General features: G+C 46.4%; 3 protein-coding genes across 9 annotated transcripts in view; 1 reads left to right on the top strand and 2 right to left on the bottom strand.

Annotated features, from left to right (window-relative positions):
* Nucleotides 1–258: 258 nt before the first annotated feature.
* Nucleotides 259–11,108, bottom strand: LOC140551575 (uncharacterized). Of its 7 annotated transcripts, XM_072675050.1 has the most exons (5): nt 10,908–11,079; nt 8,858–9,933; nt 5,665–5,822; nt 4,909–5,583; nt 259–2,060 (listed from the first exon to the last, which is right to left on the bottom strand). In XM_072675050.1, exons 2-5 carry the CDS (start codon nt 9,832–9,834, stop codon nt 730–732), a joined length of 3,141 nt encoding a protein of 1,046 aa, XP_072531151.1. In that variant the 5' UTR covers nt 9,835–9,933; nt 10,908–11,079; the 3' UTR covers nt 259–729. The 7 variants fall into 7 exon arrangements, with proteins under 7 accessions (XP_072531151.1, XP_072531150.1, XP_072531144.1 ...); XM_072675043.1 differs by lacking the exons at nt 259–2,060; nt 8,858–9,933; nt 10,908–11,079 and adding exons at nt 6,532–6,577; nt 6,911–7,016 and having other exon boundaries at nt 4,279–6,088; XM_072675044.1 differs by lacking the exons at nt 259–2,060; nt 8,858–9,933; nt 10,908–11,079 and adding exons at nt 6,532–6,577; nt 6,966–7,006 and having other exon boundaries at nt 4,279–6,088.
* A 956-nt stretch (nt 11,109–12,064) lies between these two features.
* On the bottom strand, nt 12,065–15,317 carry LOC140551577 (uncharacterized). Its single transcript, XM_072675051.1, has 2 exons — nt 15,236–15,317; nt 12,065–13,879 (listed from the first exon to the last, which is right to left on the bottom strand). The coding sequence occupies exon 2, from the start codon at nt 13,780–13,782 to the stop codon at nt 12,877–12,879; it is 906 nt and encodes a 301-aa protein (XP_072531152.1). The 5' UTR covers nt 13,783–13,879; nt 15,236–15,317; the 3' UTR covers nt 12,065–12,876.
* Nucleotides 15,318–24,310: 8,993 nt separating this feature from the next.
* The window catches only part of srebf2 (sterol regulatory element binding transcription factor 2), a 14,670-nt gene continuing 13,953 nt past the window's right edge, over nt 24,311–25,027 (top strand). Inside the window, 1 exon segment of the mRNA XM_072675040.1 lies at nt 24,311–24,733. Within this exon segment, the coding sequence (XP_072531141.1) occupies nt 24,643–24,733 (91 nt within the window). The 5' untranslated portion in view covers nt 24,311–24,642.

The raw sequence follows: 25,027 nt of genomic DNA, 5'->3' as shown, positions 1-25,027 counted from the left end.
AACTGGATTAGGTTTAGACCAAGGGGCCAGGGTGAGGGTTAGGATTAGGTTTCGTGACGAGGTTAGGGTTAGTAAATACATAAAATATAAAAAGATGAGCAATTGAAACTAACTTTCCTATCCACAAACCAAAGGCTTAAATACATCAGCCTAAAAAAGATAAAGCTTACATACAGAACATTTTTTATTTATATTAAATGAACACTTGTAGGAAAACACCTTCATTCACTATTGAAAAAACAATGTCAGAGTTCCACAAAAGATAAATTATTTTATTAAGGATTAAAGAAGTACAGCAGAGTTGGCCTCAAGACCTAATGACAAACAGAAAGTAGCCAGCCCCTTCTTTTATAATGTTGGGGTTAGGGATGGATATTTTCCTTTACACCACCCAACTCCAATCTGCTGCTGCTTGCTATACTGGTCAAAACACTCTCCTGATCACCACAGTCTAATTATCACTTACTTAGTCTGTACTGAATGTTTTCTGCTTGCACTGCATCAAACACACTGCTTTTCTAATTGACTCACTAAAAAAAACCTTCCCCAGTTCTTGTACACAGTTTAAGTTTTTCGATTATTTTCCATACAGTAACTGTCTGAGCAAACATTCAGAGAGTGAATAAGGTGACATATCTTACTTCTCAGAGAGCTGATCATGCTACTCCACACCACAAATATCTTGGTCTAGCAGGTGGAAGCGAGCAGAGAAAAGAGGAGGAGCCTCAGTTAAGTTTTTATTACTTTCTTCATGCATTTGTGGGTCTTGTCATTTGAATATCGGAAGTCCCTCCCACAGTCTGAGCAGTGATACGGTTTCTCTCCAGTGTGAATGCGCTGGTGTTTTTTGAGAGCACAACTCACTCTAAAACTCTTCCCACAGTCTGAGCACTGATAGGGCTTGACTCCTGTGTGAATGCGCTGGTGTATTTGGAGAGCATTATTCGCTCTAAAACTCTTCTCACAGTCTGAGCACGGATAAGGTCTTTCTCCTGTGTGAATGCGCTGGTGCTTCTTGAGAGCCCCACTCACAACAAAGCTCTTTCCACACTCTAAGCACTGATACGGTCTTTCACCTGTGTGAATGCGCTGGTGTATGTGGAGGGCGTTCCTCAATCTAAAACTCTTCCCACATTCTGAACACTGATAGGGTTTCTCTCCTGTGTGAATGCCTTGGTGTTTTTTGAGGGCATCACTCACTCTAAAACTCTTCCCACAGTCTGAGCAATAATACGGTTTTGCGCCAGTGTGAATGCGCTGGTGTACCTGAAGACCACTACTCGCTCTAAAACTCTTCCCGCAGTCTGAGCACTGATAGGGTTTTTCCCCTGTGTGAATGCGCTGGTGTGTTTTGAGGGCATCACTCACTCTAAAACTCTTCCCGCAGTCTGAGCACTGATACGGTTTCTCTCCTGTGTGAATGAGCTGGTGTGCTTGGAGATGATTCTGTCGGATAAAACTCATCCCACATTCTGAACACTGATAGGGTTTTTCCCCTGTGTGAATACGCTGATGTTTTTGGAGATTAATCTTTTGACTAAAACTGTGTCCACACTCTGTGCACTGATAGGGTTTTTCGCCTGTGTGAATACGCTGGTGTTTCTGGAGATTAATCTTTTGATTAAACCTCTGTCCACACGCTGAGCACTGATATGGTTTGTATCCAGTGTGAATACGCTGGTGTTTTTGAAAATCACTCTGTGTAGTAAAACTCTTCCCACACACTGAGCAATAATACGGTTTCTCACCTGTATGAATGCGCTGGTGAATTCTGAGAGCACTATTATGTCTAAAGCTCTTCCCACACTCTGAGCACTGGTAGGGTTTCTCTCCTGTGTGAATGCGCTGGTGTGTTTGGAGAGTACTGTGTTGATTAAAACTCTGTCCACAGTCTGAGCAATAAAATGGTTTCACTCCTGTGTGAATGTGCTGGTGTATTCTGAGGGCACCACTCACTCTAAAGCTCTGTCCACACTCTGAGCACTGATACGGTTTCTCTCCCGTGTGAATGCGCTGGTGCTTTTGGAGATCACTCGCTGCAGTAAAGCTCTTCCCACAGTCTGAGCAGTGGTGAATTCTCTCTTTTCCTTTATATTTTTGTAGTCGTCTGAGCGGTGAGTTACTGTGGAGATTAGCAGGTGAGGTTTGCAGAGTACTGGAGATTCGAGACACCACATTCTCACATTTGATCTCTTCTGATGAGAACATTGTGAGATAGCCCTCCAGGGGATGTTTCTTGAGGTGTTTGTTGAAGTAAATTTGAACTGTGCAGGGAAGAGGACACTAGGAGCAGCAGAAGACTTGCAGCAAGAAGTGACTCTGGAGGAGAAAACAAAAGGGATGTGAGGTTTACAGACAAAAGCCCTATGAGCACTACAGTATATAGGGAGGTGAAGTGTAAAATATATGATGGATTTGGAAGATAAGAAATCTTGGCAGAAATTACTAAGCTAGAAGTGGCTACACGATTTTTGCACTGTCTGTACTTCCAATAAAGTGTGCATAACACATGGCTTCTAATGTATTACTTTGAGTGATTAAAAAAAAAGTAGTTTGAAAATTAGTGAGGTACGTGTTAATATCACATATGTAGGCTATAGGCTACACAATGACTGGCTAAACCTGCCAGAAGCATTGCGCCTTCGAAGAGCCAGCAAAGAGTCCTCAGCATCTGGATTTGAGTATTGTCTTCCATACATGACCAGAAGACTGCCACAGACTTTATTGAGAGTAATAAACTAATAGGGCTAAAAAGGGTCAGAATAGGGCTGAAGATGAAGCCTAATATTATAACATCGTCCAACGACATCTACAATCTTTCTCTGATCCAATCAGAGTTAAACTCTTCAACAACAGTAATGATGAACGTTTTGATTGATGTGAGGTTTTTAATATAATCAACAGGAGAAAGCAATCAGCTGCATACACACATTATTATAATTTAATTCCCTTTTAACTAAGTGAAAATACGTCATAACTAAAGTGACATCAATATTTGATTTCTGCTTTATTCCACTAATCCAATCCCAGATGTAGATCAGATGATGTCCACAGTGGTACCGGTCACCTGTCTGTGAACCTGAACATGAGATCTGACATTCGTCCTCTGCATTCAACACCTCCGTCTGCTGAAGTTGGACTTTAATCTCTGAGATCTGGGTCTGAACAATTTCCTGTGCAGCTGGATCCTGAACTTCCTGGCTCTATACTCAGCCCACCTGCAGCCCCGGTACTCCCATCACTGCACAGCCAGACAAAGCTCCAGGGTCCTCGTTAAGCTTGCAGATCACATGACGATAGTGGGCCTGAACTCCTACAATGAGAGGCAGAGAGGAGGTGAGCATCCTAAAGGTCACCGTGACCGAGGAGCTCACAGTGGACTCGGGGAAGCTGTCTCTACTGATGGGGCCATGCTGGAGAGAGTCAGCAGCTTCTGGTTCCTTGATGTTCACATCTCAGATCAGACCACAGATCAGACAGATCAGACCACATGGGTCGCGATTTCTCCACCTCAGACGGCTGAACAGGTGTAGCAGTACATGGCCTGCTGTTCACACATCTCACTCTGCTCCACCTAAACTCACCCAGAGACGCCCTCCTCCGCCCTCTTCCACCTTCCTCCACCCAAACGCAGCCAGTAACGCCTCCCCACCCAAACCTCAGCCAGCGACGTTGCTCCACCCAGTCCAGACTAAGGGTTAGCCTAACCTTAGCCCCCTCAGCTCAGGCTGGACAGACCTGCCTCTGCTCACACTTTCTAAATCCTATATTTACAGCAGTAAAAGCATGAAGTGCAGAAGAGCTCTTTACCTTCAGCAGAGCATCTTCTCATTACACCACGGTCTGGAATCTTCTTCTCCGCTCTTTTACGTCTGTCAGAGGACTACAGCGCCCCCGACTGGCCTACAGGAGCACTCACAGATTTCTAGCAGATCATCTGGGTGTTTTTCAATCTGATCCCATTACTCATCCTCAGAGGAACCATCAGAGGACAGTGCACTTCATGCTTCTCTGAAAGGTCCACCTCCCTGACGGCAAACATCTAGGCCACACTCAGCTTTGTACCTCTAGGCTTGGGTGTTGGCTGCACATTTCTTCTTCATTACACTTAAGTACTTTCAGACTGTTTGGCCACGGGATCAATGGAGTTCAGTGCATCTGTAGCTTACCTGGATAAAAAGAATACACTCGACCTTCTCTGAACACGGTCAGGCCCAGAAGTACAGGTGTTGCCTCTGTACACCACCTCAACTTGAAACGAAGTAACCGAGATGTGACTGAAGTGCAGACTTTAATTTAAGGGGTTTAACAAAAGTGTTGCATTAACACACATTTTAAACATCTCCCCATTTTCACAGGCTCAAAAGTAATTGGACACACCAACAATTATAAATACCTATAAAAGCAAACAACTTAATTGTGGATTTTAACAGTACTCACAGTGTAAAGGGGGTTAAACACTGACTAGAGGAGGAAGGTTAGTTATAAGACGGGTATGAGAACGGTATCAGTCTCTCAGCAGTCTGAAGTTAGACTCACGGTCCCCGCATTACACTATACTAGAGTAGCAGAAGCTATTAATCCTGGACACAGAAAGAGCCTCAGCAAAACATGGACAAGTATTTTTGAGACATTCTTACTCTGCCTACATTCATCCATTAAAAGTAGGCTATCTGCTGTGTCCAGTGGCATGCAGAACAGACAAAATATTAAAGAAATGTCATCTTTCACTGTCTGCAATGATAAACATTTTTACACATTACATTATCTCACTCTTAATGCATTTGTGTGTCTTAAAAAGTGAATGTTGGAAGTTCTTCCCACAGTCTGAGCACTGATGCGGTTTCTGTCCTGTGTGAATGTGAAGGTGTCTTTTAAGATTACTCCGTTGATTAAAGCTTTGTCCACAGTCTGAACATTGATATGGCTTCAGTCCTGTGTGAATGCGCTGGTGTGTTTTGAGATTACTCTGTTGATTAAAGCTCTGGCCACAGTCTGAGCACCGATACGGCTTCAGTCCCGTGTGAATGCGCTGGTGTGTCTGGAGATTACTCAGTTGATTAAAGCTCTGACCACAGTCTGAACAGTAATACGGCTTCTCGCCAGTGTGAACACGCTGGTGTATTTGGAGATTACTCTGTTGATTAAAGCTCTGCCCACACTCTGAACACTGGTACGGCTTCTCTCCCGTGTGAACACGCTGGTGTCTTTGGAGATGACTCTGTGCTGTAAAACTCTGTCCACAATCTGAACAGTAATACGGTTTCTCTCCAGTGTGAATGCGCTGGTGTGTTTTGAGGGTCCCTCTCACTCTAAAACACTGTCCACAGTCTGAGCACTGATACGGTTTCTCTCCGGTGTGAATCCACTGGTGTTTTTGGAGATCACTCTGTGTAGTAAAACTCTTTCCACACTCTGAGCAATAAAAGGGTTTCTCTCCTGTGTGAATGCGCTGGTGTATCTTAAGGGCACCACTTGTCCTAAAACTCTTCTCACAGTCTGAGCACAGGTACGGCTTCTCTCCAGTATGAATGCGCTGGTGTGTTTGGAGAGTACTTTGTTGATTAAATTTTTTCCCACAGTCTGAGCAGTGATATGGTTTTTCTGCCCTGTGAATATGCTGGTGTGTTTTGAGGGCACCACTTTCTCTAAAACTCTGTCCACAGTCTGAACACTGATAGGGTTTCTCTCCTGTGTGAGTACGCTGATGTCTTTTCAGGGCACCACTGGCTCTAAAACTCTGTCCACACTCTGAGCACTGATACGGTTTCTCTCCTGTGTGAATGCGCTGGTGTCTTCGGAGATCACTCGCTGCAGTAAAGCTCTTCTCACAGTCTGAGCAGTGGTGAATTCTGGCTTTTCCTTTTATTTGTGGTCGTCTAAGTGATGTGTGACTGTGGAGATTAACAGAGGAGGTTTTCTGAGCTTTGGAGCTTCCAGGCATCACATTCTCACATTTGATCTCCTCTGATGACAACATTTTGAGATAGCCCTCCTGGTGGGGTTTCTTGAGGTGTTTGTTGAAGTAAATTTGAACTGAGCAGTAAAGTAGACTCTAGGAGCAGAACACTTGCAAACTGAGGTGATTCTGGAGGAGGAAACAAAAAAGGTTCGTCAGCTGTGAGGACTACACGTTTTACAGACAGAGATGAATAGGAATTGACAAGACCTGACAAAGTTGGCAAAAATTGGTAAACTGACAAGACCTCACCAATTGAACCTTCACTGACCTAATTTTATCCAACAGATCTGACAAAAATACTTGTGTATATGTGTATTTGCAATCACTGCCCAATATTATGCATTAGAAGCTTTCGACACACAACACAAAAACATTCACTACATTTCCAAATCCACTTACTAACTCTAAGTTAGGACAGATCAATACAGTAAAACATGTAATGTTTAACAGGCCAACTCCTTTCAGAATTAGATAAATCTAGCAGCAATTTAATAACCACAAGCCCTGTCCACACGAAACAGTGACAGTGACCACTGGCTTTCACACAGAGCACAGAGTAATGACCATACCTTCTCTTCCTGAACTCTGCAACTCTTCCAGAAGCTACACCCTCATCTGAAGCATGGATCAGAGAGTTCAGTAATGTGCTCCATTATTGTAGCAGACCTGAAGTTTACCATGCAGTTATTTCTTCTCTAAACTCTAAAACAGTGTAATTATAAGTGATATGTACTGCTTTACCATGTTTACTAAATTGCTTTTATTCATTAAAAACATTTTACTATCTATTGTTCTTCCTTTTTACTGTCTCTTTTTATGTATCACAATGTTTAATTGACTGACGCGCGCGCGCGCACACACACACACACACACACACACACACACACTCACACACACTCACACATGCTTTCTTTGTTTTAAATTTGAAAGAAAAATTAAATACATAACCATATAGGCAGATCTTCCCACGCTGATCTGGGAACAGTGTAGAAGAGATCTGTACCTTCAGCAGAGCCTCTGATTCTCTACTAGTATAAAACACCACGGCCTGGGGTCTTCTTCTCTGCTCTTAGTGTTTGGAGAACCAGTTGTGGAACAGTAGCGCCCCCATATGGACTGCAGGAGGACCAACTGACCACTGAGTCTGTTTAATCCAGCCTGGCCATGTCGGGACACCCAGTTCTCACTCTTTCTTCCAAACATAACTTCATCAGTCCACAGGACCTGTTTCCAAAATCAGCCAGGAATGTCCAAACGTTCCTGATGGTCCACTTCACTATGGCTGAAAGGTCCACTACCCTGACGACAAACAAGGCCACACTCTTCTCCAGCTTTGCACGTCTAAGCTTATTTGTGACTGCAGATTTCTTCTTCATTACAGGATCTATAGAATTCTGTACATTTTAGCTTAGTCTGATGATAACATTGAGTCATAGGACCTCTAAACACAGTCAGGCATGTGGACAGTGACTATTTTTGCTTTGCATTTATGTTGCCTTTCACTTACTTAAAAATATGTGAAATTAAATAATAAAGCTGTGACTGAAGAAGTGCAGACTTGCAGCTTTAATTTAAGGGGTTATAAAATATTGCATTAACCTTTTAGGAATTACAGACATTCTTTATACACAGTCCCTCTATTTTCACAGGATCAAAAGGATAAGAGATCAATCACGATATACAATAATAAATGTGTAATAGTAATTGTGTATTTCAAAGTACTTCCATTGCAAAGAGGGCTAAGCAGTGACTGAATAGTTCTGAGATGGGTGTGAGAATGGTATCAGCCTCTCTGTAGTCAGTACAGATATCCCCATTCCAGTGCCACTCTAGTCTGAGTCAAGGCCACTACATTACCATACACTTCCATAATTCTGAGAAAACAGGAAGGGCCTTGTCAATACATGGAGAAGTATTTTACCCTATTCTAACCCAGAAAACATGAAACTGAGACAACCCTCTGTTTGATTGCAAACGATTGGAAAGAATCTGGCATGGTGCTGCACTTTCCTACTGAGCACAAACATGACCCAAATGTAAGATGTAAGACCAATCAGAAGATAACCTTATTAAAAGAAGGCTCTAATCATTAAGAAAGAATGGCTTCTGTCTGATTTGGTCAAAATTTAGTGGACGTCTTTTTAGGACCACACATAGCCCCAATTTAGATCATTACAATGCAATAATTACAATAATTACATGAAAACACGTACAAGCATAATCTGAACATAATCACTGCTGTTCAAAGTCTTCATATAAAACGTCTTGGAAAACAGACTGCAGCAGTGAAGGACCGCACAGTTAATTTCCACGTAGAGGGACGTCTTCTTATAGACGTCTTTTCATCGACCTGAAAAAGAGGGCTTTTCACCTTCAACCAACGCCATTACCACATCATGCAATGAGTTTTGGCTGGGTTGGTTGCCATGGCTTTCACAGTCCCCTAACCTAAACATCACTGAAACTTATCAAGGTGGACAGACCCCAAAAGAGCAGAGCAGCAGGACGACTCACGAACCTCACAGAAGTAGAGACAAGTGGGACAAATGATTGAAAGTCTCCCAAAGAAGAACTGAAACTCTGAGCTGCTGAAAAAAAAAAGAGTTTACAAGCTTCAGACAGGGGTTACTAAGTACTGACCATGCAGGGGTCTTTTATGTTATAATAAAACTGTAATATATAAACAAGTAATCTTGCTTAAAATATTAAAGTAGTGCATCATCTTTAACATCATCTGCCATCGTTATGTTTTGCACATTGAGATTTTCTCTTTTTATGCATTTGTGCGTTTTAACGTTTGATTGTCGAAAGGTCCTCCCACAGTCTGAGCACTGATAGGGCTTCTCTCCTGTGTGAATGCGATGGTGTCTTTTGAGGTCACTCTGTTGGTTGAACCTCTGCCCACACTCCGAGCACTGATACGGTTTGAGTCCGGTGTGAATGCGCTGGTGTTTTTTGAGGGCGCCGCTCTCTCTGAAGCTCTGTCCGCACTGTGAACAGTAATACGGCTTCTCTCCCGTGTGAATGCGCTGGTGTCTCTGGAGATGGCTCTGCGTGGTAAAACACTTCCCGCACTCCGAGCACTGATAGGGCTTCTCTCCAGTGTGAGTGCGCTGGTGTGTTTTCAGAGTACCCCTCTCTCTGAAGCTCTGCCCACACTCTGGGCACTGATAGGGTTTCTCTCCTGTATGAACGAGCTGGTGCTTTTGCAGATCACTGTGTACCGTAAAGCTCATTCCACAGTCTGAGCAAAAGAAGGGTTTCTCAGCCATGTGAATGCGCTGGTGTCTGGTGATGGCCCCACTGGCTCTAAAGCTCTGTCCACACTCGGAGCAGTGATACGGCTTCTCTCCTGTGTGAATGCGCTGGTGTGTTCGCAGACTACCTTTCTGATTAAAGCTCTTCCCACAGTCTGAGCACTGGTAGGGCTTCTCTCCAGTGTGAATGCGCTGGTGAGCTTGGAGAGTACCTTTCTGGTTAAAACTCTGCCCACACTCCGAGCACTGGTACGGCTTCACTCCGGTGTGAATGCGCTGGTGCTTTTTGAGGTCACCACATTCCCTAAAGCTCTGTCCACAGTCTGAGCACTGGTAGGGTTTCTCTCCCGTGTGAGTACGCTGGTGTCTCCGGAGGGCACCACTGGCTCTAAAACTCATGCCGCACTCTGAGCACTGATACGGCTTCTCTCCTGTGTGAATGCGCTGGTGTCTTTGGAGATCACCCAGTGCGGTAAAGCTCCTCCCACACTCGGGGCAGTGGTGGTTTCTTGCTTTTTCGTTTTTTGGCGGTTGTCCGAGCGACGAGTCACTGTCGAGAGTAACACAGATTTCGGACACCACGTCCTCACGTTTGATCTCTTCTGATGACAACATCGTGAGACAGCCCTCCTGGTGGTGGTTCTTGAGACGACTGTGGGACTGAGCAGGGAGGTGGACACTCGGAGCAGCAGAAGACTTGAACAGGAGGCGACTCTGGAGGAGGAAACATTAAGGACGTGTCAGTGAAGATTACAAGCCTATTTCTAATAATAATTCCCTGAAACAGCCTCTGAAATGATCTGTTCAACACCTTTCTGGACTTGACCCAGAAATCCACAATCGAAATAATTTAATCACCTAAAGGAAGAATACAGTGATTACGTTCTCGAGCAACGACTTCAAATCATAGGTGTATTTGACCTTGGCTTTACTGACCACAGCCAATGAAACTCATCAGGAGCTCTAGCATAAACGAGGTCAGACTCAGGGACGGTAGACGGACACTGGAAACGTTGGACATTTTAATACTCAGAAATGATCTTCCTAAATGACCTGACCCTCAGTGATATTCAGATATTAGCTCACTAAGGAAACGTCACTACATCTACATTCAGCACAACACTTCCTGCTGATTAGCACACTTACCTTGGCTTACTGTACTAGAACAGTGACCTAGAACATCTCATTTCTCTCACTATTGCTGTTCAGAAGAGCTCTCTCCTGCTGAAAGGTTTTAATACATGAAGCCACGTTAAGCGCTTTCCCTATAATATTTCCCTATAACGGCTACAAAGCTTAGTCAAGATCACAGGCTTCTCATTTCAGCAGCAGAGACGTAGAGAGGGGACTGGGACAACTGGGACAAACAGCCCAGTCAAACTGCCCACCACCAAGACCCCCTCACCCCCCTCACCCCCCATTATAAGTGCCTATATGTAAATTGCTGTGTGGAACATCTGAATATTCACAGTATATTAATAACTCATATACTGAACAGTACAACAGTGTGTATAGTGTATATTGATCTGTCTGTGTGTGTGTGTGTGTGTGTGTATGCCTTTCAGAATTCAAGACAGAGCTCAAACCCACTAACCCTCTCCAGCTGACTTGTGGACAGTGACTCTTTCCAAACGAGTTCATTCATTCATTCATTCATTGATTCACTCATTCAGCTCATCCTGACTCACAGAGGTTCACAGAGAAGGAGCTCGGCCAAGCTGCTGGTCATCTCCTCCCAGTGTCTCTTTCTGAAAGGGAAGATGTGACTCGACCAGAGAAGCAGATCCGCCCAGACCTGGAGGACTGAGGGTAGACAGGGGAAACAGGGGAAACAGAAGAGCTCCTTACCTTCAGCAGAGCAGCTCCGTCTGACTAGATCTTCTTCTCTGTTCTGTCGTCTTTGGAGAACCACAGTAACAGAACTATAGCGCCCCCACATGGACCGCAGGAGAACCCACACTGGCACTACCTGACCACGTGACCAGTGAGACCGTATAATCCCACCGTGTTCTGGGAAACCCAGTCTCCACTATTTTACCCATCAGACCTTTTCTGCCCAGTCTCCAGTACCTGCACAGGTAGAGCCCGACTCTCTACAGGACAGTATGTGTGCAGGGGTCACTGCAGAACAGAACAGTGGGTCACTGCTCCATCTGTAGGCCGCTAATTCTTCCTGAAGCTCTTTTACAGTCAGACCGAGTTTGATTCTCCTTTCTAGTAAAACTAGCAGCAGTTCTCCAGAAGACAGTGACCTTCAGACTTCCTGCTGTTCATCTGGCGCTTCCTGATTCCCCTACAAACCGAGCAGCCTGCTCTCTGAAACCCCCTGAAACCCCCTGAGACCCCCTGATCTGTTGTTTAGTGCTGCCCTGCTCTGCGGCCATCCAGTGTTTCATTTCTCAGAGTGATTGACGACTGATTAAAGAAGCCCATGGCTGGTGATCGTTAAGATCATTGGTTTGAGTAGATTTGCATCACCAAGCCTCTAGCTAACGATTACTGTGAACAAACCACAGCCCAGACAAGCTAATTATGGTCTGAGGTCCTGGTAAGTTATCAGAGAGCTCAAATCTCTTCAGGTGCCCAAACTTTTGCAGTTGCTCTCCTTTCCTTTTCCCCCACAGTAAATTAATTAAATTTAACAGAAATAATAAATGAATCTTGTTTAAAATCTTAAAGGACTGCTTACCACTCACAGTAACACACATCCAGTCTAGGGGTGCCCAGACTTTTGCATGCCACTGTATATGACAGGTGCTTATCCCTGGGATTCAGTGCAGGTTGTTGACACATCAGGTTTCCGAACTGACCACATTACCTGTCATTAGCTTGAAATCAGTGGCTCATCACTGTTAAATATGTTTAAGAGTGTTTACAGGAATTACAGGTTCCGAGATGTTCCAAGATGTTCCGAGAAGTCAGTTCAGTTAAGAACACCAGCAGTCCACACTGATCATTACTCTAAACATCAGTGTTTTAATCACTCACACTACATCATGAGTAATAATTACACATCCATCATCAACCATTAAATCATGGAAAGACATATTTTACACATTATGTTTCGATATTAATATTATATTCACATTACTGCAGTATTCCTCCACCCCCACACCAGTGAGCTACATCATTCCTCCCAGGTGGAGGTAACTGTGTAGTTGATGTGGAAACTGCATGTGAAGGTGTGAGACGGTAGCTGAACAGTCAGTTCTAGTACTCGTTGTGTGGGACACGGAGGAAAGGGTAACCTGGAGGACCTGGAATCCACGGCTGCTGACCAGGATAAGGGATTGCTGGTTTGAGGACCTTCGCATAACCTGGTCTTTCCTAACCCAAATCTATTGGGGTGCCCAAACGTATTCGATGTGGAGGAATGGGCAGAGTGAAGACCTGAGACACTTTGTTTATGGCCATGATGACTAGACAGTCTCCCAAACAGCAGGGTTTGCAGGGGGTTTCCCATCAGCAGTGGAGACTTCCTATGATGCATGTCCTATTTTCTTCTCCATCGTGTGGACGACTAGATACACATGCTCCATTTACCTTTAGGAGACTTTGGGACAACAGGTGCGATCCATGGCAGCACCAACTCACAACTTACATGCCTTAAGAGGATCTGCTGAAAGATCTTCAGGCCAGATGCCACAGATAGCACCTTTAAAGGTCTTGTTCAGGGAGCTGTTTTAAATGAATGAACTGGTGTGTTTTGAGGGCACTGCTCTTCCTAAAACCCTGTCCACACTCGGAGCAGTGATAGGGTTTCGCTCCTGTGTGAATCCACTGGTGTTTTTTGAGAGCACCACTCTCTCTAAAGCTCTGTCCGCAGTCTGAGCAGGGGTACGGTTTCTCTCCCGTATGAATGAGCTGGTGTGTTTTGAGGGTGCCGCTCGTACTAAAATTCTGTCCACACTCTGAGCAGTGATACGGTTTCTCACCTGTGTGAGTCCTCTGGTGTTTGGTGAGGTGAAACTGCTGATTAAAGCTCTGTCCGCACTCCGAGCACTGATAGGGCTTCTCTCCGGTGTGAATGCGCTGGTGTTTTCTGAGGGTGCCACTCTCTCTGAAACTCTTCCCACAGTCTGAGCAGTGGTAGGGTTTCTCTCCCGTGTGAATGCGCTGATGTCTTTTCAGGGCTCCACTTTCTCTAAAGCTCTGTCCACAATCTGAACAGCAATAGGGTTTCTGTCCCGTGTGAATGAGCTGGTGTCTTTGGAGATCGCTCACTGCAGTAAAACTGTGTCCACACTCTGAGCAGTCGAAGGGCTTCTCTCCCGTGTGAATGCGCTGGTGTTTTGTGAGAATGCTCTGTCGATTAAAACTCTTCCCACAGTCTGAGCACTGATACGGTTTCTCTCCAGTGTGAATGCGTTGGTGTCTTTGGAGATCACTCTGTGCAGTAAAACTCTTCTCACAGTCTGAGCATTGGTGAATTCTCTCTTTTCCTTTATATGCTGGTGGTTGATGGAGCGAGGAGTTATTGTGGAGAATAAGAAAGAATGTCTGCTGACTGCTGGAGCTTCCAGACACCACATTCTCACATTTGACCTCGTCTGATGACAACATTGTAAGACAGCAGTTCTGGTGAGGTTTCTTGAGGGGTTGGTGAAGTAAATTTGAACTATGTAGGGAAGAGGAAGAAGACTTGCAACAGGAGGTGATTCTGGAGGAGGAAACAAAAAAGACAGTTGTGTCAGATGTGACGATTTCAAGACAGAGATGTAACCTGACAACACTTTCAAAGACATCTTCCTGGACAAGACTGCACTCCCAACCTGCTTTAAAGCCACAACCATCATCCCTTATAATCCATACTCACAAGCCTAAAGGACTACAGACCCATCGTTTGCACTCTGAGTGATGAAGTGCTTTGAGAGACTGTTAAAAACAGCCTTCCTCGATCCCCGAACCCTGAACAGATCTACGGAAGACATGAGCCGATTCCCAACCTGTGCTCTTGTCTTTACTTGTGAAACTTCTTCAGTCACAGAGCACTGCTCCACATCCAGCCACAGTCTAATACTCAGATGTGTTCCTGTGGAGGTATTGGGGGGGGGTGACTCATCTGGACTTCTGACAGCCAAATATCCCAGAATGCATTTGCAGAGAACTGCTGTTGTGTCACAGAATGAATTTCTAAGATGTTTCAGATTGTTTAGACATCAATTATGTGGCTGATTTATCGAGATGGAGCCTACAAGGAAATTTACTCCAGTGTTTTCAGAGAGTAAACAGTGTAAACAGAAAGTAAACCGAGGGTAAACAGGGAGTGAACAGGGAAGAAACAGGGGGTAAACAGGGGGTAAACAGGGGGTAAACAGAGTGTAAACAGGGGGTAAACAGGGTGTAAACAGGGAGTAAACAGGGGGTAAACAGAGTGTAAACAGAGGGTAAACAGGGAGTAAACAGGGTGTAAACAGGGTGTAAACAGGGAAGAAACAGGGGGTAAACAGAGGGTAAACAGAGGGTAAACAGGGGGTAAACAGAGTGTAAACAGGGGGTAAACAGGGTGTAAACAGGGTGTAAACAGGGAGTAAACAGGGGGTAAACAGGGTGTAAACAGGGGGTAAACAGGGAGTAAACAGGGTGTAAACAGGGGGTAAACAGGGGGTAAACAGAGGGTAAACAGGGAGTAAACAGGGGGTAAACAGAGTGTAAACAGAGTGTAAACAGAGGGTAAACAGGGAGTAAACAGGGGGTAAACAGAGTGTAAACAGAGTGTAAACAGAGGGTAAACAGGGAGTAAACAGGGTGTAAACAGGGGGTAAACAGAGGGTAAACAGGGGGTAAACAGGGGGTAAACAGGGAGTAAACAGGGGGTAAACAGAGTGTAAACAGGGAGTAAACAGGGAGTAAACAGGGAGTAAACAGAGTGTAAACAGGGGGTAAACAGGGAGTAAACAGGGAGTAAACAGAGTGTAAACAGGGGGTAAACAGGGGGTAAACAGGGGGTAAACAGAGTGTAAACAGGGGGTAAACAGGGGGTAAACAGGGTAAACAGTGCAGAAGAGCTCTTTACCTTCAGCAGAGCAGATCCTGGTTCTCTGCAGTCAAACCGCAGACCGGGAACTTCCTCCTCTTCGCTGTTTGTCTCTGAAGAAGCTCAGGTATAGACCTGCAGCGCCCCCACCTGGACTGTAGGAGGACTCACACCGAAGCCACGTAATCACTGAGGCTCAGGGGGCGCTTAATCCCACCCGTATTGTGGTAAACCCCGCCTCCTGCGATGCAAATGACACGTTACTGTAGCAACCAGCATTAGAGTATCTCCAGCGATTAGAAACAGAAGATCTAACAGAATCCTCAGAAACACACCTGTTCCAGTTTAACTCCAGTTTAACTCCATCAGTCTCTCCTGAATCCCCCATTCAACACGTTCTGTTACTCGAATTCTGCCTTTAAACCCAGAGCCAATAACAGGGACTAGACAAGCTGTGTGTGTGTGCATTTGTGTGTGCTCTCATAATCATCACCATCATCACCACCACCACCATCATCACCATCATCACCATTATCACCCACCACCATCATCATCACCATCATCATCACCATCATCACCATCATCATCATCATCACTATCATCATCATCATCATCACCATCATCACCACCACCACCATCATCATCATCATCACCATTATCACCCACCACCATCATCATCACCATCATCACCATCATCATCACCATCATCACCATCATCACCACCATCATCATCATCACCATCATCACCATCATCATCACTATCATCATCATCATCATCATCACCACCACCACCATGATCATTATCATCACCATTATCACCCACCACCATCATCATCACCATCATAACCATCATCATCATCATCATCATCACCATCATCACCACCACCACCACCATCATCATCACCATCATCATCATCATCATCACCACCACCACCACCATCATCACCATCATCACCACCACCACCACCATCATCACCACCACCATCATCATCACCACCACCATCATCATTATCATCACCATCATCACCATCATCACCACCACCACCACCATCATCATCATCATCATCATCATCATCACCACCACCACCACCACCATCATCATCATCATCATCATCATTATCATCATCATCACCATCACCATCATCATCATCATCACCATTATCACCACCACCACCATCATCATCACCACCATCATCATCATCATCATCATCATCATCATCACCACCATCACCATCATCACCATCATCATCATCATCATCACCATCACCATCACCATCACCATCATCACCATCACCATCACCACCATCATCATCATCACCACCACCATCATCACCATCACCATCATCATCATCATCATCAGGACTTTAAGCATTGGAGAGTACAGACTTGATGAAGTCGTTAGAGTGCATGTCTGTAGTGCACTGATGATCATCAGATTTCCTACACTGTTTAGTTCATCATGGCTCTTTATAATACTGGGAACAATCCAACCATAATCAATATCAATCGATATTTTATGACAATTAAAAACCAGCAAGAAAACGAAACCGAAACACAGCTCTTATTTAGTAGTGTAACTACTGCCCCTTTAAAAACAGCTTCTTTAATGGTTCTTTAAATGCAGCGGTTCTTCACATTGGGGTTCTTAACTGAACCTTTAAAACATGGTTCTGTATAGCATCAAATAATCAGAGGAGTGATCTACAGTAGAGCAGCTCCAGAGTGAGAGGAGTGATCTACAGTAGAGCAGCTTCAGAGTGAGAGGAGTGATCTACAGTAGAGCAGCTCCAGAGTGAGAGGAGTGATCTACAGTAGAGCAGCTTCAGAGTGAGAGTGGAGTGATCTGCAGTAGAGCAGCTCCAGAGTGAGAGTGGAGTGATCTACAGTAGAGCAGCTCCAGAGTGAGAGTGGAGTGATCTGCAGTAGAGCAGCTCCAGAGTGAGAGGAGTGATCTACAGTAGAGCAGCTTCAGAGTGAGAGTGGAGTGATCTGCAGTAGAGCAGCTCCAGAGTGAGAGTGGAGTGATCTACAGTAGAGCAGCTCCAGAGTGAGAGTGGAGTGATCTGCAGTAGAGCAGCTCCAGAGTGAGAGGAGTGATCTACAGTAGAGCAGCTTCAGAGTGAGAGGAGTGATCTACAGTAGAGCAGCTCCAGAGTGAGAGTGGAGTGATCTGCAGTAGAGCAGCTCCAGAGTGAGAGTGGAGTGATCTACAGTAGAGCAGCTCCAGAGTGAGAGTGGAGTGATCTGCAGTAGAGCAGCTCCAGAGTGAGAGGAGTGATCTACAGTAGAGCAGCTCCAGAGTGAGAGTGGAGTGATCTGCAGTAGAGCAGCTCCAGAGTGAGAGTGGAGTGATCTGCAGTAGAGCAGCTCCAGAGTGAGAGGAGTGATCTACAGTAGAGCAGCTCCAGAGTGAGAGTGGAGTGATCTGCAGTAGAGCAGCTCCAGAGTGAGAGGAGTGATCTACAGTAGAGCAGCTTCAGAGTGAGAGGAGTGATCTACAGTAGAGCAGCTCCAGAGTGAGAGTGGAGTGATCTGCAGTAGAGCAGCTCCAGAGTGAGAGAGGAGTGATCTGCAGTAGAGCAGCTCCAGAGTGAGAGTGGAGTGATCTGCAGTAGAGCAGCTCCAGAGTGAGAGGAGTGATCTGCAGTAAAGCAGCTCCAGAGTGAGAGGAGTGATCTGCCGGTCAGTGGAAGAAGGCGGTTGGGGTTTCTGATAAAGTGGCCAGTGAGTTTGTGGCTGATCTGACCAGCAGGGGGCTCCAAATCCTCAGTCAAAGTTCGCGCTGTGTGTTTTGGTGACATTTGATCAGACTGAGGAAACAGCAGCAGCAGCAGCTCTGCCCGCTGTGATCCGCCGCTACCCGGACAGTCCGATGTGGGGGTGAGGTCAGTTCTCCACCATGGCTGGATCAGGTAGCTGATGTTTAAAGTGTCAGTAATTATCTAAGCTGCTGCATCGAAGTGAAGAGCTAAAGTTAGCCCGTATAGCTAAAGTTAGCCCGTATAGCTAAAGTTAGCCAGTTCGGCTAACGGAAGGCTGTGTATTATTGTATTGGGTGACGTAAGCAGTGTTATTTTAGCTTTTCAGATGTGTGTTTATATTTTTGTAGTCGTAGTTTGGCGAGAAAAGTGAAGGTTGTAGACACTGTGTGTGTGCTGCAGTGCTAAAGTGCTAATGTTAGCGATTTTAGGCAGATTTCAAAGTATAATTGGGTGGAAAACGGATAAATGTTAGGGTTTATAGATATGTAAAAATATTTAAGGCCGATATTAATCGTATTTAGTATATAATCTAGCTGTTAAAATACGTTAAAAACGACAAAGTTGGGATTTTGCTCGAATTTTCCGTTCCACCTTAAATAGTGCTGCAGCGACATTCTGGCGCCTCCGGCTGCACTATTCACTGCAGCACTATTTAAGGTGGAACGGAAAATTCCGGTGTCACTCAGTATTATGCAAATTTAATGATTAATTATTAACTAGTATATTAATAATTAGTTATTATTAACACCTAAATACATCCATAAGATTTAGACAATGTTATAAATATAAATAACTGCTGTTAAGGCACAAAGTAATGCAGTTAAACCGGCCTTTAGAGCACCAAATCCCTGTGGGTGTTCCCTATTTTAGCAGGGAATGTTCCTGACCACTGTGGAAAAGGGCACAAACCCCAACACAGCGCTGGCAAATCATCTGAAAAATGAATTCACATATTTAAATAGATAATAGAACAGTTTTTATAGATTATAAAATAATATATAATCACATCATCTGTATAATTTCTCTAAAAACCCAAATAAAGAGTTTATATTTGTATCTTCACTTTGTCCTGGAGATGACCGAGAGAGCGAGGCCGAGAGTCATGGGGAGAGAGACGAGGAGCTCAGGCTCGTGCTGATTGGCCGGACCGGCTCCGGGAAGAGCGCGTCGGGAAACACCATCCTGGGGCGACGTCAGTTCCTGTCTGAGCTCAGGCCGGGCTCGGTGACGCGGGTGTGCGAGCAGGCCAGCGCCGAACTGCTTGAGGATGAGGAGGGTGGTGATGAAGGTTTCAGCAGGAGGAAGAGGGTGGTGGTGGTGGACATGCCGGGATTTGGAGACACTCGCCTGGACGCAGGTAGGTTCCACAGCAGGGGTGCACAGTGTATTGTTTACGTTATGCAAATGAGCCATTGAACCAATCACAGAACCTTAAAAACCTCCAACCAGGAGAGCGTTCTTAAAAACCTCCAACCAGGACAGCGTTCTTAAAAACCTCCAACCAGGAGAGCGTTCTTAAAAACCTCCACCCTGTAGAGCGCTCTCAAAAACCTCCACCCTGTAGAGCGTTCTCAAAAACCTCCACCCTGTAGAGCGTTCTCAAAAACCTCCACCCTGTAGAGCGCTCTCAAAAACCTCCACCCTGTAGAGCGCTCTCAAAAACCTCCACCCTGTAGAGCGTTCTCAAAAACCTCCACCCTGTAGAGCGTTCTCAAAAACCTCCACCCTGTAGAGCGCTCTCAAAAACCTCCACCCTGTAGAGCGCTCTCAAAAACCTCCACCCTGTAGAGCGCTCTCAAAAACCTCCACCCTGTAGAGCGTTCTCAAAAACCTCCACCCTGTAGAGCGCTCTCAAAAACCTCCACCCTGTTGAGCGTTCTCAATGATGTTGATGATGGTGTCTGTGTGTCGCTGCAGCTCTAGTTCACGCTGAAATCGCTAAGTGTGTGACGCTGAGCGCTCCCGGCCCCCACGCCTTCCTGCTGGTGGTCCCGCTTGGCCGCTACACGGAGGATGAGAACCGAGCTGCCCAAGAGATGCTCCAGGTGTTTGGGGAAATGGCTCTACAGCGCCACACACTGGTGCTCTTCACCCGTGGAGATGACCTGGAGGAGAGTGGAGGTGGGATAGAAGGGTTTCTGGGTCAGGAAGAAGTTCCTGAGGAGCTGAGAGCTCTGCTGCACACCTGCGGGGGGCGCTGTCACGTCCTAAACAACAAGGAACCAAGAAACAGATCACAGGTAGCTACAGTCATTCATTCATTCATTCATTATGCCCATTTAGTCTACCGTAGTTTAGCTCCACCCATTTAGTCTACCGTAGTTTAGCTCCACCCATTTAGTCTACCGTAGTTTAGCTCCACCCTCAAATGGTTTACATTGTTACATTATAGAAGTTGTGCAATTGTGAAATTTCAGGCATCAGGTGTTGTGATGTTCTGTGTTTGTAAAGGTGGCGGCGCTACTGCAGAAAGTGGAGAAGATGGTGGAGGAGAACAGGGGGCGGTTCTACACCAGCGCCATGTTCCAGCAGGCCGAGCTCGCCATCCGAGAAGAGCAGGAGAGGCTGATGAGAGAGCGAGGAGACGGAGAGGGAGAGGAGGCGGTGGAGCAGGAGGATAGAGCGGATGGAGGGTCGGCTTTAGCTAAAAGAAGACGGACTGACCTGGAGCAGGGGCTGAGAAGGAGGGAGGTGGAGGGAAGACGGGATGAGGAGGTGGAGGAGAGGGGGAGGGACGTGAGGAGGAGTGAAGGGTGGGGGTTGATTCAGGAGAAGTGGTGGGAGAGAGAGGGGAGGAGAGGAAGCAGGCGTCACTCGCTCCGGTTAGCCGTTAGCCGCTTCCGCAGGGAGGCAGCTCTGTCTCAGAAGGTTCTGGACCAGGTGAAGGTGTTGGTGGCGGCCGGGGCAACAGGCATGGCGGTGGGGGCCGTTTTTGGAGCTGCTGCTCCTCTGGCTATGGCAGCTGGAGCCTCCATGGTGGGCAATTCGGTGGGGCTGGTCGCGGGGCAGTTTGCTGGGGTGTCCGTGGCAGGGAGTGGGGTGGGTAAGGCTCTTGGTGCGATCATGGCGGCAGCAACAGGGAAAACAGCGGTAGCCGTGGGGGCTGCTACCGGGGGGCTTCTGGGGGGATCAGTGGGGGCCTTGGCTGGGGCTGAAGCAGCAGGGCCTGGGGAGGCAGCACTGGAAGCCCTGGGGCAGGTTGGCACGGTGGGAGCTACAGTGGTGGGTGTAGCGGCAGGAGTTGGTGGGACTTTGGGGGCAGGGGCGGTTATGGGGGCGATGCTCGAGGGCGGGGCCGCGCTAACCGGAGCCGAAGCCGCAGCAGGAGGAGTGGTTAGCATTGCTAATGCTACAGCTGTCGCTGCACCGCAGGCTGTAGCCACTGGGGGTGCTACTGTGGAGGCAGTAGGGGGTGCTCTGGCCACATCGCAGGCTGTAGCCAGCGGGGGCGCAGTGCAGGCAGTAGGGGGCGCCGCCTGCAGCGGTCAGAGTGCTTTAGCCGCTAATAGCGGGTTAACAGGTGCTCTGAACACGGTGGGAACGACAGCGCGGATCCTGACGGCGGTGACGGAGATCGGGAAGGCGGCAGCGGGAATCGTGGTGGCTGGAGGGCTGGTGGTGAAGGTGGTGAAGGAGAAGGTTCGGTCCGCTACTGGAAACACGGAGAGACACTCCTACGAGATCTACTGGAACAAATGAGGGACTGTGCTAATAGCTGTAGCCTTGGAGCACTTAGAGTGGAGATGGTCCACTGTCTGAAACTGCAGCTTAGTCCTCAGTGCTCCCAACCCCTCCTAAACCTCAGTCCTGGAGGATTAGACCCCTTCACCTGGGTTCCGTTAATCCTGGAGCTGCTTATGCTGGAACTAACAGAGACGTGCGTTCCCACCAGTTCAGTACTCACGTATTCAGAGACATGAAGGGCAGTTCCACCAAATTTCCACCAAAGAGTTCTCTACATACTAAACACTTCACATGAACAGACTCACTCAGATTGGGGGGGTGGGGTTTGGTGTGAAACGCTCGGTTCTAGATAAGCTCCTCCAGTCAGAGCTGTGGTTCTACAGTGGAGGTTCTAGATAAGCTCCCCCAGTCAGAGCTGTGGTTCTACAGTGGAGGTTCTAGATAAGCTCCCCCAGTCAGAGCTGTGGTTCTACAGTGGAGGTTCTAGATAAGCTCCCCCAGTCAGAGCTGTGGTTCTACAGTGGAGGTGAAGGGAAGCAGACGTCTGAAGCTCTAATAAAAGCTCCTCACAGAAAGTTCTTCACCTAATGGTGATGAAGACGCTGCCTGATGCCTGAGACACGGTTCTACCAGAGTTCTGAGAAGAGTTCGGCTCTAGAACCTGCTTTTAGAACCAGATCATTAAAATGGTGGAGGGATACATGCTGCAGGGTGTAGTGCAGCTACAGAAAGTAGTCCCTAAAGAGAACTGCATTAGTTCAGATTCTCCACTATTTTACCTTCATCATCATCATCATCATCATCATCATTCCAAATAAAACTCGTGTAGCTGCACTGGCGGGTTTGGATAGGAGATAAATTATGGGCTGTATCTGTGTTGTAGTCATGGCGACCGATGCCTCCTTCCATTCACCTCCACTGAACAGTAGAGATAGTTGGGAAACTTCTACTTTCTCATCCTGAATTTTCCTCTTTCTCAGATTCAGTTGATCAGGTAAGACACGTCTGGTGTAGTTTGCTGTGGGAGAGCGGTGTAGAGCACTGGGGTGGTGGCCAGATGTGCGCAGATGCTGATGTGCTGGTGTTCAGAGCACTGTGGGGTGTGCTGTACCGAGGAGGCGTCCCATCACTCAGATGGGGGTGGGCTGGGGGGTTGTAGTGTGTGTGTGTGTGTGTGTGTGTGTGTGTGTTAGCCTCTGCAGGATCTGTCTGCTGACTTGAACTCAATAAAGCCTGCTTTCTCTGGACGTGTCGGTGTGATGGAGTGTGTTCTGATGAGGAGGACATTCTGCTGCCGCCCACTGTCACCCTACTGCCCATTATTACTGTTCCTATTACCACATCCTCCTCCCGCCCTTATCATACACGCCCCACACCAGCAGGGGTGGGTGTTCAGCCACTCACAGTTTAGATAATGGAAGGATATTTACCCTCATTATTTTATATGGCCATGTGATGACACACACACACACACACACACACTCAGGGCTTATTATAGTGTTTATTACCATGCATTAAACACACAGGTCCTAATAGGATGTGCTGCGCGTGATTGACGCTAGCTAATGAAAAGTTATCAGTCATTATACTTTAATATTATAAACCTACTGATGATCTAACCCTGTTATACTACTCCTACAGAATCCCACCTTTATTTATGTCCTCTAAACCTGTTCTATAACCCGAAGTACTGTTAGCCAAATAACCGTTAACGTACTGTGTGGTTACTGTTATTACAAACCTACTACATGTGTAAATCTACTGTAATATTATAATAAACAATATAGCTTATTATACAGTGCTACTACAATCAGTTACAATACCAGTATAACTTTAGTACTAATATTATATACCTACTGTTATAACATTACAATGTTGTAAAGTATTTTAACTAATAATGTTTATATTATATATTCATATGATCAAAATCATAAATCTAATGATGATCTAAAGCTGTTATAACACCAATCCTACAGAATTTACATCTTAATGTAATATCATATACTTATTAATCTAATAAATCTATAATATGACCAAAAGTACTATTCAAAATATTAAAAAATGATTATAGAACAAACACTGTAAACTTATTATACCTGTGATTCCATCTTAACTGTACTAATAATAAACAAATAAACTTCCGTTAATTATTTACTAATTTTACTGTATAAAACCATTTAATACTAATATGATAAAAGTACCATTACACTGTAAACAGTAACCTGCAGTATCAACATTATAAACCCTCTAGCCTGTATAACTCTCATTACTCACAACGCTGGTGTGTGTGTGTGTGTGTGTCTCTGGGGCTGTGTGTGTGTGTGTGAGTGTGTGTGTGTGTGTGTGTGAGTGTGTGAGTGTGTGTGTGTGTCTCTGGGGCTGTGTGTGAGTGTGTGTGTGTGAGTGTGTGTGTGTGTGTGTGTGTGAGTGTGTGTGTGTGTGTGTGTGTGTGTTATTGAGGATTCAGTTTGTTTTGGAGGAGGCGGTGATGTAACACCAACAAAGCAGAGGACTCGCCCCGCCCCCGAAACGTAAATATTCATGAGCCCTCTCCTCCATGTGTAAATATTCATGAGCAGTCTGGTTCAGCGAAACCACAGTGGGCGGGAGCAGCACCGGGGGCGGGGCGAATTCAAATGAACTATCGCCTCTGCTCATTGACGTACTATCAGACCACGGAGCGGGGAGCGCTGCGATTGGTCGCGGTCGCCTGGTCTCACTCCGCGGCCGAGCCAATCAGGCGTCCCCGGGGCGTATGACGTCAACGCTGTGGAACAAGATGGCTCCGTTTGTTTTGTGAGGGGCTTCTGTGACGGTCCGCCTCAGCGATGCAGCCAGGCTCGGTTCGGGGTGTTCTGGGGTGTTTTCTGATTCGTTTCTGAGATTAAAACACACCTCACACACACACACCTCACACACACACACACACACACACACACACACTCCTCCCCTGCTGCTGTGCCCGCCCGGGGAGACGCCGGAAACGGGGAGATCGCGAGGATGGACGGCGGAGAGTACCTGTCAGCCATGGAGAACATGGACCCGACCCTGTCCGAACTGGGAGACGAGTTCACCCTGGGGGACATCGACGGTAAGCGGACAGGATTCTGGTGTGGTCGGGTAGCGCCTGGCTGACCGCTCTGACTAGAGGTGTCCGGTGTGTGTCCGGCAGTGGGTCTGCAGGCCAGTCTGAGAAGTAGCCTTAGTGCTGCCACTGACCCTGTAACTGACCCTGTTACTGACCCTGTTACTGTAACTGGCGCTGTTACTGACCCTGTTACTGTAACTGGCGCTGTTACTGTAACTGGCGCTGTTACTGTAACTGACGCTGTTACTGTAACTGACGCTGTTACTGACCCTGTTACTGTTACTGTAACTGGCGCTG

Source organism: Salminus brasiliensis, chromosome 3 (assembly GCF_030463535.1).
Source record: "Salminus brasiliensis chromosome 3, fSalBra1.hap2, whole genome shotgun sequence".
Lineage (NCBI taxonomy): Eukaryota > Metazoa > Chordata > Actinopteri > Characiformes > Bryconidae > Salminus > Salminus brasiliensis.
This window is presented reverse-complemented; position numbering and strand designations above follow the sequence as displayed.